This window comes from Lithobates pipiens, unplaced genomic scaffold, assembly GCF_037356315.1.
Source record: "Lithobates pipiens isolate NorthernLeopardFrog02 unplaced genomic scaffold, aLitPip1_a1.2 Scaffold_23, whole genome shotgun sequence".
NCBI classification, from domain to species: Eukaryota; Metazoa; Chordata; class Amphibia; order Anura; family Ranidae; genus Lithobates; species Lithobates pipiens.
The window spans coordinates 303,993,256-304,007,189 of record NW_027507785.1 but is presented as its reverse complement, the minus strand read 5'-3'; the positions used below and the strand labels follow the sequence as shown (position 1 = coordinate 304,007,189).

General features: G+C 45.1%; 1 protein-coding gene across 3 annotated transcripts in view; it reads right to left on the bottom strand.

Moving 5' to 3' along the window:
• Positions 1 to 398: 398 nt before the first annotated feature.
• Positions 399 to 13,934, bottom strand: part of CRYZ (crystallin zeta) — a 35,057-nt gene continuing 21,521 nt past the window's right edge. For all 3 annotated transcript variants that reach the window (XM_077450441.1, XM_077450442.1, XM_077450443.1), the window contains exons 7-9: positions 10,332 to 10,433; positions 5,328 to 5,423; positions 399 to 739 (exon numbers count right to left, since the gene is read on the bottom strand). In XM_077450441.1, the coding sequence (XP_077306567.1) occupies positions 578 to 739; positions 5,328 to 5,423; positions 10,332 to 10,433 (360 nt within the window). In that variant the 3' untranslated portion in view covers positions 399 to 577. The remainder of the gene's footprint in view (positions 740 to 5,327; positions 5,424 to 10,331; positions 10,434 to 13,934) is intronic.

Genomic DNA, 13,934 nt, shown 5'->3' with positions numbered 1-13,934 from the left:
GGTGATTAAATACCACCAAAAGAAAGCTCTATTTGTGTGAAACAAAATGATAAACATTTCATATGGATGCAGTGTTGCATGACCGTGCAATTGTCATTCAAAGTTCAACAGCACTGAAAGCTGAATATTGGCCTAGGCAGGAAGGGGGTAAGAGTGCCCAGTAGGCAAGTGGTTAAAAATTAATTAGATAGTGTTCTTTAGTTTGTGGCGCTCAGATGCAGTATAGTTAAAAGATGGAACCCGATTGGCCCCGATGACTCGTTCAGATTTTGGAAATCACCCCGATAGTTGGCTGGTGTCTGCCTCCCGGGCACAGCTCCTTGCAATTTGATCTCCGCCGTGCCCGCAGTATATCAACACGCCTCATACTGAGAACCCATATAAATAAGCCACTTCGGTTTAACGCAAAATTCCATTTATTTCTACCTTTTCAATTGAACTAAAAATCCCCAAAAAGTTCAAAAGTATTCCAACAAGATTAACTTTAATACATAAGTGCTCATTGTTCTTATTTTAATAGCGGTAAATCAGTTTACAAAATTATTGGTGTTCTTTGGTCTGATGGTGAAAACTCCACTTAGATAACAAAGACCATCTTTCCGGTGGCTCCGCTGCTCTGTATGATGTCTTCATGAGCTTGGGGGGCTTTCTCCAGGGGGTATTCAGGTCCGATGAGGGGCTTCACCCAACCAGCCTCCATTCCTCCAAAGACTGCTGCACCAGCCTCCTTCCAGTCTTCCTAAATCCCCCCCAAAAATAAAGAAAAATAAAATAAAGGTTTGTGGAACCAGTTTGGAAGCCTTCTAGGAAATGACACTTTTGGTTAAGAAAAAATATTAATAATTAATACACAATCTAACTGGAGGGACTTCTACTTACAGGAGAACAATACACACCTTCGCTCCAGTGATGAGACATCCAATAATGACATTTTCTACCCACTTGACGGCTGGTCCATAGTAAAAATACGTCATTACTTTGACGTTAAATACTGGTGTTATGGCAGCAATCCCGGTATTTTTTTTACTATGGTTGATTCTTTCACATAAAAGTGGTCCTGTGGGTGGATTCGCTGTGGGATCACTTTTAGAAGGTTCCCGGTCATTCCGGGGCTTACCTGACCCGTGAAGCCCGGCAACAATCCAGTGTAGCTGTTAGCCGAGCATAGAGACAATTGAAAGCAAGATGGTCCTGACGTCACTTAGTCCCCGGACCATAGTAAATCATTTGTATTTTTTATTTTTTTTAAAGGAAAAGTTGAAAAAAAAATTTTTTTTTCTTTTAAAAGGTAAAAGAGATTTAGGGTCTTTTTGACCCCATATCGCTCAATAAAGAGGACCTGTCATCTTTATGTCTAATACAAGGGATGTTTGCATCGCTTTGCATAAATTATCACATGCAGTAAATAAAGTCAAATTCATTAAAAAAAAAAAAAAATAAAGATTTTGCAGTAAACTAAAAAATTGTCAGTACATTTTGAAAAAAAAATATCTCTTAAATCCAATTCACAAACAAAACAGGAACAAAAAAAAAACAAAGGTGCGGTATTTAACACTACCTTTTTGGTGGCCATAACCAGTGTGGTATCGGTACCAGTACCTATTCAAACCCTCAGAAAGGGGCCCAATTCCACCCACAAAATGCCCAAAAGAAGGGGGACTATTCCACCCACAGAAAGGGGTGCAACAATACCCTCAGAGAGGGGTCTAATTCCACTCAGAGAAAATTCAAAAACCCATGACGTGCAGTGCAAATTAAATGCAAACACCGGCTGCAATTTAACTTCAAGAACATAAAAAAAAAATTATGTATGTATATGTATGTATGTATGTATGTATGTATGTATGTATGTATGTATGTATATATATATATATATACCGTATATATGTATGTATGTATGTATATGTATATATATATTATATATTATATATATATAATTTTTTTTTTTTTTTTGGCTTACAAAAGTGCAGCAAAGGAGCAAAAATGCTTTTTTTTTTTACTCACTCTTTCCGCACTGTTGCTATGGGGTCCCATCTATTCTGCCACTTCCTCTCCACGGCGATTGATGTCATTTCCCTCAACGCTTGTGCTTCCCAGTGCCCCTGGAAGCGTGTCACCCTTTCCCAGGAGTCAGTGGGCAGCGCAGAAGGCTAGCGTCACTCTTTAGAAACTAGAAATGACACCATGAAACCATAACAACAGGGCGGGCACTTCCTCCTTCGCCGACCGTTGTTATAGTAACAAGATAATCCTTTCCTTGTGCCCCATGTAAACGGCGCAGGCGGGAGAAGGGTAGGTGCATGCTGGGTACCTAGCATACCCATATCCAGGAAGAGAATGCCAGTGGGCCTCACATGCCCACACTAGAGAGGGAAGTGCTCTGCATAGCACAAATAAAAAAGTAAGTACTATTAAAAAAATAAAAGACTGGAATTAAGTGGCAATTTCAGTAATAACATTGATTATTCGTTTTTAAATAGTTTCATTGAATGGAATCCATTAAAAAAATAAAATAAAAATCTGTGTGGATTTAACAGCTATTTTAGGCAACAGATCCACATGGAAGAGACACAGATTGGATCATCAAGCATCAGGAGACATAAATTTGATAAGGTAGTTTACATTTCAATGTCTCCAAATACAGATTACTGTAAAAAAAAAAAAAAAAAAAAAAAAAAAAAAAAAGAAGATTGAAAAATATTTTTTGCAAAAGAAAAATAAACATGTTAAAAACGTAAAATTTTATAAAGGAGATTACCTTAAGCAAACCTTAACCACCAACACATGCGATAAATTACCGCATGAGAAAATGCTGTAGTTACCGAACAATCATAAAAAATAGCGCATATGTTATTTAGCGCTAAATTCTGATTTAGCGCAACTGAAAGTTGCAAACAGGAAGGTTGGAAGGCAATTAAAACCTTCTTATTCACAAAAAAAAAAAAAAAAACACACAAGCTTTAGTTCCACTTTAATTCCTGTTATGTTTGCAGGACAGGAAGTGACACCAAATGTCCCCAATGGGACACAGACAACGAAAAAAAAACAACTCAGTTTTTTTAATTGTATTGTTTCCTTCTCTATGCAAAACTATAAAAGGGAAAATTTTGGGCTTTAGCTACACCTTAAAGTTATTGAAGATTGATAAAGATGGTTCCACATTTTGTAAAGTACACAGAGGACCTCCAGTGTTGTCATAGGTGCATTTTTAGTTGAGTCGCGGATATCATGTTTTTTGAACAAATGTTAAAGAAGTTTTTTTAGTCAGCCCAAGGACGTCATATGACGTCATTGACTTTAAGTGGAGATATGTGCATATATATGTATTTTTTTTTTTTTTTTTAAGCAGAGACCCTAAAGAATAAAATGGTCGGTGTTGCATATTTTTTACATCATATGATATTTGCGCAGCACGTTTATCAAATGCAAACTTTTTTGGGGAAAAAAAAATACACTTTAATGAATTGTAATGCATAAAAACACAATATAAAACTCAATTGTTTGGTATAAAAAAAATATAAAAGATGTTATGGCGAATAAATGAATACCAAACATGTCACACTTTAAAATTGCATCCACAGTGGATCTGCCTCTTCCCTTCAAATGTTGATCTTTTTAACTGTTTACCCCCCTTTTCGCCCCTCGCATCCACCCTGCTGCATTACTGGTGTGGCTACAACAGCGCCAGTTTTTTCCTCCTTACATTTGTGCATGACCTTTTTTATCGCCCATTGCTTGAACATACTTGCCATTACTGCAACCTGGCTTTAAGATTCTGATTCTGCTTCTCCTGCTGCCTTCCCCCATAGTAGACTCCACTGGATGGAAAGGAGGTGGAGTTGGATTTCTTTTATCCCCACTAAACATCTTACAAGTCCTTCCTATCCCTCCCTCTCTACATCTCTCATCTTTCAAGACCCCCTGTATTCCGCCGTTTTCTCTATTTTCTCGGTGGATTGCAGTTTTTATCGGTCTCCTGGACCAGTAGCGTGTTTTTCTGATGACTGCTCTACCTGGTTACCCTACTTTCTGTCCTCTAAAATACCCACTACCATTCTTAGCAACTTCAGCATCTCTGCTAATGTTAACCTGGCTACTTCTCAACTTAAAGCGGAGCCTAAAGTGGACCTTCCGCTCATCGGAACCCTCCCCCCCTCCGGCGCCACAATTGGCACCTTTCAGGGGGGAGGGGGGTGCAGGTACCTGTACAGTACAGGTATCTACACCCACTTTTGGGATAGCTCTCTGCGGAAAGGGGCGTAGATTACGCCCCTTTCCGAAAGTCCCCCGCTGCCTGCTGGGAAACACAGATCCCAGAGGCAGCGGGGACCGTCCTTATTGCGCAGCGCGACTCGCGCATGCGCAGTAGGGAACTGGGAAATGAAGCCGAAAGGCTCCACTTCCTGATTCCCATACCCAAGATGATGGCGGCAGCACCCGAGAGACGATCGGGAGATCGGCTTCGGGTGCCGGCATCGCGGGCGTGCTGGACAGGTAAGTGTCACTATTTTAAAAGTCAGCAGCTGCAGTATTTGGAAAAAAAAAAAAAAAAAACGCGGAGTCCCGGCGGACTCCCACTTTAACCTCATCTTTTGACCTAACAAAATGGACACATACTTCCACTCACTCCAATGATAATACCCTCAACCTTGTATTCTCCCATCACTGCACTCTTGGAAACCCCATCAACACCCCCTTTCCTCTCTTTGATCACAACCTCATCAGTTTCACGTCTTCAAACACCTATCCCACCAAGCAGAAAATGATTACTTGTGAAAACCTTTGCCATATTAACCCTTCACTTGCCTTATTGTGCTATTGACCAGCTCTATGACAAAGTTTCTCCTGTCCCCTGTCCTAACATGGCCACCTTTGCCTACAACAAATTCACTCCCATCCTCAATGGAAGAACTTGGTCCTCTATCTACAGGCAGAGTCGGTTCACATCTGTGCAGGGGGTGCTACTGCGGGACCTGCACTTGGTGGTCTTCAAACCTTGCTTTGAATATTAAAAATTAACAATAGAGTTTTTGTTCATTTAAAAAACAGTTATTAATTTTAGGCTCCAATGCCACCCCCCAGTACCCCTTCCAAGTCTCATAATTAGGTGTTCCCACGCAACTGAAATTTTTGTTGTGCGGCACGCTTAAATTTGACAATGTCTTCCTAAAAACTCTTCCAGCTAGGTTCCACCTTACAGTCTCCTTTCATCCCCATGGATGCTGCTGTGTTGGATCCATAGGAATGAATGGAGTTTGCTGTGTGCTCTACATTCCCTTTGGATATAGTTTGAATTATGACCATCATGTCCATTCTTAATCAGTTACCTTAGTGGAGCTGAAGAGTGACACTCCGATGATGCTGGACTCCTTGGCCATGGTGTCTCTGGGGTTTATTTCAATAGGTCCTCTGCAGCCGATAATCTGGTGTGAAAGAACATAGTAGAGCAGAAGTCTCATTTATGTATATATACACCGTATATTGTTTTATTATTCCATTCTATTACTCTAATATTAATATCAACACTCCTTGTATTGAAACTAAAGCCAGCCATAGATGGATCAAATCCCAGATAGTTCAGCAGGGACTGGGCAAGATTTGATCCATCTATGGGCAGGCTGGTTGTACTAAAAAGTCGATCCATTGATCGACTTAAGTACAACCAGCCTGTCAGATTTTTTTAAAATGTGATCACTGCGTTTTGCCTGCAGGGAAGGCTCCCCATCGGTAGAACACAATAGCGCTGCAGGAGGGATTCCCCCATCAACACTGACTTCTTTCATGGGGGAATTGAGCAAATCGCATCATTTATGGCTTGCCTTAGCTCACCACAATGGTTACAATCTGATTGCACAATTTCCTTTGGACCTACCAACAAAATTTGTAGTGCACGGGCCTACTTAATAGGAGAGACATTTGTTGGTTAGATTACATATTTTGTTAAATCTAAAGTTGACTCTACAAAGATTGTATGGGCAGATTGTAACATGTATGATGACCCTAAGCCCTTGTACACACGGTCAGAGATTCTGTCGGAATGTGTCCGATCGGGGCGTTTTGTCGGATATTCCGACTGTGTGTGGTATGCATCGGACTGTTTCCGTTGGACCAAATTTTCCAACTTGCCGGAAATATTTTCAACAAAATGCTCCGATCGGACATACTCCGATCATGTGTAGAGAATTCCGATCGGACAAAGTGCCACGCATGCTCAGATCAAATTCCTACATCAAAGCTATTGGCTACTAGCCTGAACATAGTCCCATCGTAACGAAATTACGTCATCACGTTCTGAAAGATCGGATTTTCCGACAACTTTGTCCGACCGTGTGTATGCAACAGTTTCGGACAAGATCCGTCAGACAAAATCCGACGGACAAAATCTGACAGATTTGGTTGTCGGAATCTCCGACTGTGTGTACAAGGGCTTAAACTTGTTGCCTTAAAGGAGAAGTATGGCCAAAGCTCTTTTGGGCATATTTTTGCTGTGGGCCACAGGAATGCACTTAGCTCTGCTCTCCCGTGACCCAGATTCAGCCGACAGCAGGCTAAAGTCTGCTGTTGGCTGACATCACAGAGCTGCTCCAGGCTCTGGGAGGAACCCCACCATATTGTCGGGATCCACCCAGATGCCTGAAGCGGCAGCTGGCTCAGCCTCTCAACACCGTTGACAGCCAAAGCCAGCTGCTCCAGCCCCCTCCAGAGACCGGTGTTCCAGTGAGCACCGGAGGGGCTGAGCAGAGAGCGGGCGTAGAGCTGGCAGGGCACAGATGAAGCAATGGATTGATGCTGCATCCACATAACTGATTACTATTGTTTGTTTATTTTTTTTTCTAATCCCAAACTTCTCTTTTAACCACTTGCCGACAAGCCACTGCGGCGGAATGGCACAGCTAGGCGAAACAATGCTACCTTAAGTTGCTTCGCACTGTGGCCACTAGGGGCACACGCACGCCGCCAGAAGCGCGACTGTTGCTTGCCCCCAGAGCAGATGCGAGTGCCCGGCAGTCACGATGACCATCAGGCTTCCGCGATCGCTGGTAAACACAGAGATCCCGGTTCTCTGAGGGGAGAAGAGACTGATTGTGTGCTCATAAAAAGTATGAACAGTGATCTATCGCTTCCCCTAGCAAATCCCATCCCCCTTCAATTAGAACATGTAGCAGGGAACACAGTTATCCCCTTCCCTGCCAGTGACATTTTTACAGTAATCAATGAATTTTTATAGCACTGATCACTGTATAAATACCAATGGTCCCAAAAATGTGTAAAAATTGTGAAATGTGTCCGCCATAACTTTGCAGTCCCATAACAAAAAAAAAAAAAAAAAAAAAAACGCATATCGCTGCCATTACAAGTAAAAAAAAAAAATTAATAAAAGTGCCATAAAACTATCCTCTATTTTGTAGACACTATAACTTTTGTGCAAACCAATCAATATACGCTTATTGCTATTTTTTGTAACAAAAATATGTAGAAGAATACATATCTGCCTAAATTGAAAAAAAAATGTTTTTTATATATTTTTGGGGGATTTATTATAGCAAAAAGTAAAAATGAAAAATATTGTGTTTTTTTCAAAATTTACGCACTTTTTTTGTTTATACAGAGACAGGTGTACAGGGACGGGTCCACAGCTCTGAATGTACACTGTCTGCATTCAGAGTCATATATAGTGATGTATACATTCAGAAAAGGCTCATCTGGAGGCAGGAATGTCCTGTAGTTGGGTACTCAGAAATTTTGGCGTTAAAGATCACACTTATCAGAGAAGCCCTGAAGTCTCAGTGTGGCTTAAAGTGGTTCTGCACCTTTAAAAAAAATATTAAAAGGCAGCAGCTACAAATATTGCAGCTGCTGACTTTTAATAAATGGACACTTACCTGTCCCGGGGTCCAGCGATGTCGGCGGCAGATGACGAGCGATCGCTCGTCTCTCTGCTGCCCCCGCCGCCATCCTCTGTCAGGGAATCGGCAAGTGAAGCATCGCGGCTTCACTGTCCGGTTCCCTACTGCGCATGCACGAGTCGCGCTGCACGTCTCTGCTGGTCCCCACTGTGTCCTGGGAACTGTGTGTTTCCCAGAACACAACTGGGGGGGCATCTGCGGCGGTCTTGTCCCGGAAGTGGGTGCAGATACCTGGATTATCGAGGTAACTGCACCCCCCCCCCCCCTGAAAGGTGCCGATTGTGGCACTGGAGGGGGGGGGAGGGATCAGATGAGCAGAACTTCCCCTTCAGGGTGGAGGTCCTCTTTAAGGCTCCCCATACACATTGCAATCAGACCATACTATTTATTTAGAATCCTCTTTGGATTTGATACTTTTTGTCTATGGATTAAATAGAAATAAAATAATTTCTGAATGACAGAATCAAAAAGTAGCAAAGGAAAGCCTTGTTTGTCCCAAGTAAAAAACAAAAAAAAAAAAACTGTTTATAGTTGGTTCAGATGGTGTTCAGCGTGGATCTCCAGGTAAGAAACATTGTAAGACAGGGGTGCCCAACCTTTTGAAGAGCCAGGGCCACTATAGTGACTTGGTAGCCGTTCAAGGGCCACAATGAGCGAAACGGGTGGATGACAGGTCTGTGTTCACTTTGCATATGCAGACCGGACACGGACACAGCCCGCTCTACACTATAAGCCCTCCGATTCACCCAGACGGATCTCCTTCTGTTGTTTATTTAGTGGATCAGATTGGAGGTGGGGGGGGGGTGTAAACGAACACAAGTCCACCATAGATGCGAATAGAGGATCCAGTTGGGTCCGCCTGACCCCATCGGACCGATCATGTGAAAGAGGCCTAAAGCTGCTTTCACACGGATGTGCTGCGGTTTACCCGCACCGCGGGTGCAGCTCATCCGTGAGACAGAGACTTTCCTGAGGGTTAGCTACACTTTGCCATAGACTTCTATTATATCCTGCAGGCTTGATGCACTTTCTGAAAGCGCACCAAGCCCACAGGTAGTAACAGAAGTCTATGGCTCTGTGCAGGTAACCCTCAGGGGCACTGCGCCTGCAGATCAGTTTGAAAGCAGCCCAGAGTAATCAATGCTATGTGTTTTTAATTAAAAAAAAACAAAAAAACAAAAAAAAAGACCTTTAAACATAATCTTCACTTCAGGAATCGCCCTGCAGGTATCACCAGCTCTTGCTGTCCCATTTGGTATGACTCCGCTTATGACAGGAGACGGCGCTATACAGGAAGCATCTGCTCTGCTCTCTACTGCAGCCGCTTGCTTCCTCTACCACTGGCTCCATTCTCAACACTGATGCTCTGGGATGGCTTGTTGGGAACCCGCAAACTGGGCCTACCGACGCACCATCCCAGATCAGGCAGGCACAGGCCACACCAGAGGGCTCCACGGGCCAGCGGTTGGGCACCCCTGTTGTAAGAGATTCACAAAAAATGATTTGCAGCAATGTTGTCAAAAATACTGAAAGAATTGATTTAAAGCCGAACTCCAGGTATGGATTTTATTGCATAGTTACATTGGGCCAGCTTGGATCATTATAAGTATGTATATGCCATACCCGTAGGACCATCATAGGTGGAAAATCACTGTAGTAGCTGTCACTGCTACAGTGATCACCACTGTCATGTGCCATTTACAGAACGCCTTGCATTCTTATCAATGAATACAAGGCCTTCTCAGGTTGGACAAGGTGGAGACGTGGGTTGGTGATGTCACAATCTCCACCTCGCCCAATCAGAGAATGCTTTGCATTCATTGAAAAAAAAATTCAAGGCGTTCTGTGAATGGTGTCAGTGCCAGACGAGCAACTCCTTGTGGTTACTATTCAGTATGACAGCTGCAGCAGCCATGACTGTATAACAACAACTACTGTAAGGATCCTCCACTTCCAAAACAGTCACATAGGGTTGCGTACCGCCCAACATTGAGATGGGAATAAGGGACACCTACTAGCAAATGTATGTAGGCACAGGACACGCCCCCCTGCCACACCCTGTTAAAAGGAGAATTAACCCCAATAAAAAGGTTAATTAAATCCACAAATGCTTTTTTTTTACCACTACTATTCCTTTATATTGGCTTTTAAAAACGTACAAATGCAGCAATTTAGAATTTGGATGAAATGTTTAGCGCTGGGAAACACTTTTTGTAAGATAAAAAGTGAATTTTATATACAAACGATAAGGATCAGACCAAAATGAGGGACAAATGAGGAGGAAAGAGGGACAGAGGGACTTAATTCCAAATCAGGGACAGTTGGGAGGTATGGGTTTGGCATACATATACTTATAGTGGTCCAAACTTACCTTAGAACAACCTTTATAATGAGTGTAGATGCTGGAAGGACGATTGTACTTACAATGACTCTGCCTCCAACAGACAGAAGCTTCAGGTCATTACTCAGGTTTACATTAGAGAGCATCTCCAGGATGACATTGATTCCTTCTCCTCCAGCTGCTTCCTATGTAACAAAACACAGAAAAAATAAAAGGCACCATCCATTAATGAATGTTTATTCCTTAGGTTATTGTAACTACATTCTGTTTTTTTTATTTTAGTGGACTCTGAAAATAAGACCAATGAACCAGTTTCTGATGCTTTCATATCAACTTGAGGAATTCTAAAGCTTTCTGATACCGAAATACAAATGAAGACATTTCCAGCTAGTTGCGGTCTGCCGGAGACTTCCCTCCAATTGAACCTGCCTGTAAATCAGTAGAGGGTTTGTCGGACTGCCCCAGGGAGATCCCCGCTCTCACAGAGTACAGCAGTCCTTTTGTAAAGCCTACAGCCTGGGGGAGGGGAGTTGCAACTGCCACTGGGGGAGAGGAGCTGCAACTGCCACTGGGGGGGGAGAGGAGCTGCAACTGCCACTGGGGGGGAGAGGAGCTGCAACTGCCACTGGGGGGGAGAGGAGCTGCAACTGCCACTGGGGGGGGGAGAGGAGCTGCAACTGCCACTGGGGGGGGGAGAGGAGCTGCAACTGCCACTGGGGGGGGGAGAGGAGCTGCAACTGCCACTGGGGGGGGGAGAGGAGCTGCAACTGCCACTGGGGGGGGAGAGGAGCTGCAACTGCCACTGGGGGGGGAGAGGAGCTGCAACTGCCACTGGGGGGGGAGAGGAGCTGCAACTGCCACTGGGGGGGGGAGAGGAGCTGCAACTGCCACTGGGGGGGGAGAGGAGCTGCAACTGCCACTGGGGGGGGAGAGGAGCTGCAACTGCCACTGGGGGGGGAGAGGAGCTGCAACTGCCACTGGGGGGGGGAGAGGAGCTGCAACTGCCACTGGGGGGGAGAGGAGCTGCAACTGCCACTGGGGGGGGAGAGGAGCTGCAACTGCCACTGGGGGGGAGAGGAGCTGCAACTGCCACTGGGGGGGAGAGGAGCTGCAACTGCCACTGGGGGGGAGAGGAGCTGCAACTGCCACTGGGGGGGAGAGGAGCTGCAACTGCCACTGGGGGGGAGAGGAGCTGCAACTGCCACTGGGGGGGAGAGGAGCTGCAACTGCCACTGGGGGGGAGAGGAGCTGCAACTGCCACTGGGGGGGAGAGGAGCTGCAACTGCCACTGGGGGGGGAGAGGAGCTGCAACTGCCACTGGGGGGGAGAGGAGCTGCAACTGCCACTGGGGGGGAGAGGAGCTGCAACTGCCACTGGGGGGGAGAGGAGCTGCAACTGCCACTGGGGGGGGAGAGGAGCTGCAACTGCCACTGGGGGGGGAGAGGAGCTGCAACTGCCACTGGGGGGGGAGAGGAGCTGCAACTGCCACTGGGGGGGAGAGGAGCTGCAACTGCCACTGGGGGGGAGAGGAGCTGCAACTGACACTGGGGGGGAGAGGAGCTGCAACTGACACTGGGGGGACAGGAGCTGCAACTGACACTGGGGGGACAGGAGCTGCAACTGACACTGGGGGGGGAGAGGGAGATTTGGGGGAAAATGTCGGTCATGCCTGAATACTCTTTTTTTTAAACTTTCCATCTATTAAATCTTCTTCCCTTGTTGGTTTAACTTTGGATAGTAAAACTTTTTCTGTCAGTAAATACCTTATACAGTCCACTACCTGTTTCTTGTCTAGTAAAAAAAGCCTAGGCTTATGACATCATGCACAGCTCTCTCACTCACTATTGTGAGAGTTTGCCAGGAAGGGAGGGGGGGGGGTGAGTCATAAAAGGGACAATGAAAGCTGCAGAGCTGGTAGGTGCCTCTGTGAGTCTGTGTAAATCCAGGAAGTGAACAGACAGCAGCTTCAGCTGCCCACAGTTCAAACGGTTGCAGCCAGACTCAGTGGAGGGAGATTTCTGCAACATATTTGGCAAGTACAGAATCACAGTATATATAAAATAATATGCAAAGTGGTTGGAGGGAAGCTTCAGAATGGCAAAGATGTTTTTATTACGAATTATGTGAGCAGACTGCAGTTCCTCTTTAACTTTGCTTTGGAATGCAGACATAATAGGCAGGAAGATCTTCAATTTTTTAAATGTCCAATTTGTATGACCATATTAATAAAAGTATTTCTCCATTCAAATGCTAAATAAGCTTAAACCCCCTCCCATCCCTGTTCTAAGCCTTATACTACCTACCTTGTAAAATGAAAGATGTTTATACAGTACTTACCCATTGTAAAGGCCACTTAGGGTCACCAGAGAGCCTCCCCTCCCCTTGGGGACCCCTGCAGAGACTCGGGGCTATGGGCCCCATATTCAGGGCTATAGCCCCAAAAGCCACCTCCTAGTGAGGCCACTGCCCACGCCTTTCCTTCAGAGCTGTGACCCGCGGCCGAAAAAATCCCATGGTGCATGCGTGGGAGTGACATCATGGCGGCAAGGGCCAGTCAAGTGGCCGCAGCAGATGAACTCAGGAGGAATACCGGGTGAAGATGGAAGCACCTACAGTGGTGACAGCGCGCCACTGGAGGGCTTCGTTTTCAGGTAACTCCTTCATAATGTGCTAGTATGTGATGAATGGTGAAGCATACTACCGCTTTAGGCTGGGTTCACACCATTGAGAATTGGATGAGGGATCCCCGCATCCAATTCGCAATAGCAGGAGATTTTGACTGGCTCTCTATGGAGGCGGCTCACATATCTCCGCAGCAGGTCCGGCGTGTTTTGCAGAAAAAACGCTGTGCGTCTTTTGCTCTGTTTCAGGTCTGAATTCAGGCAAACATTCAGGCTGAAGTCAGACCTAAAACTCTGAACTAGCACGCAACGGACCCCTGCTGGGAGCCGCATGAGGCTCATATGTGAACTCAGCCTACAGCTTAGATAGTACTTGACTGGGCTTCTACTGTAAACTGAATGGCTTTGGTGAGGCTGCACCCATGCAACCAGGAACACCCAAATGAAGGGGAAATGCTGAGAGATAAAATCTAGTAGCTAGCAGGGTACCCCACCAATGAGGATAGAGTCCAGAGTATTTTTATTTCTGAAAATCAACAAGATAAGTACAGTGGAACATTGGATTACGAGCATAATCTGTCCCAGGAGAATGCTTGTAATCCAAAGCACTCGTATATCAAAGCGAGTTTTCCCATAGAAGTCAATGGAAACTAAGATAATTCATCCCACATTGACTTCTATTGCATGCAATACCGCATGTGGCCAGAAAGCCTCGGAAATACTCGGGGACAGCTCGGCTGAACTCAGAAACCCTCAGAAAGGCTTGGAAACACAAGGGAACCGAGTATTTGCAAGCGATTCCGAGTATTTCTGAACGACTCCAAACCATTCCGAGTGTCACTGGCGCCCCCGCACCCGCACCTCTGGAAATGCGCACAAAATTATTTTTTTTTTTAAAAAGTGCTCGTCTTTCAAAACGCTCGTTAACCACGGTTCCACTGTATACCAATGCATTACTGGGGCTCACAAACACCCCCTTCATCCAGGTTTGTGTGTCATATCACATCAGGAATGCCTGGACTCAGAAAGGATGGAAAGAACCAGCAGGAAATGCAGTGTAAAGCT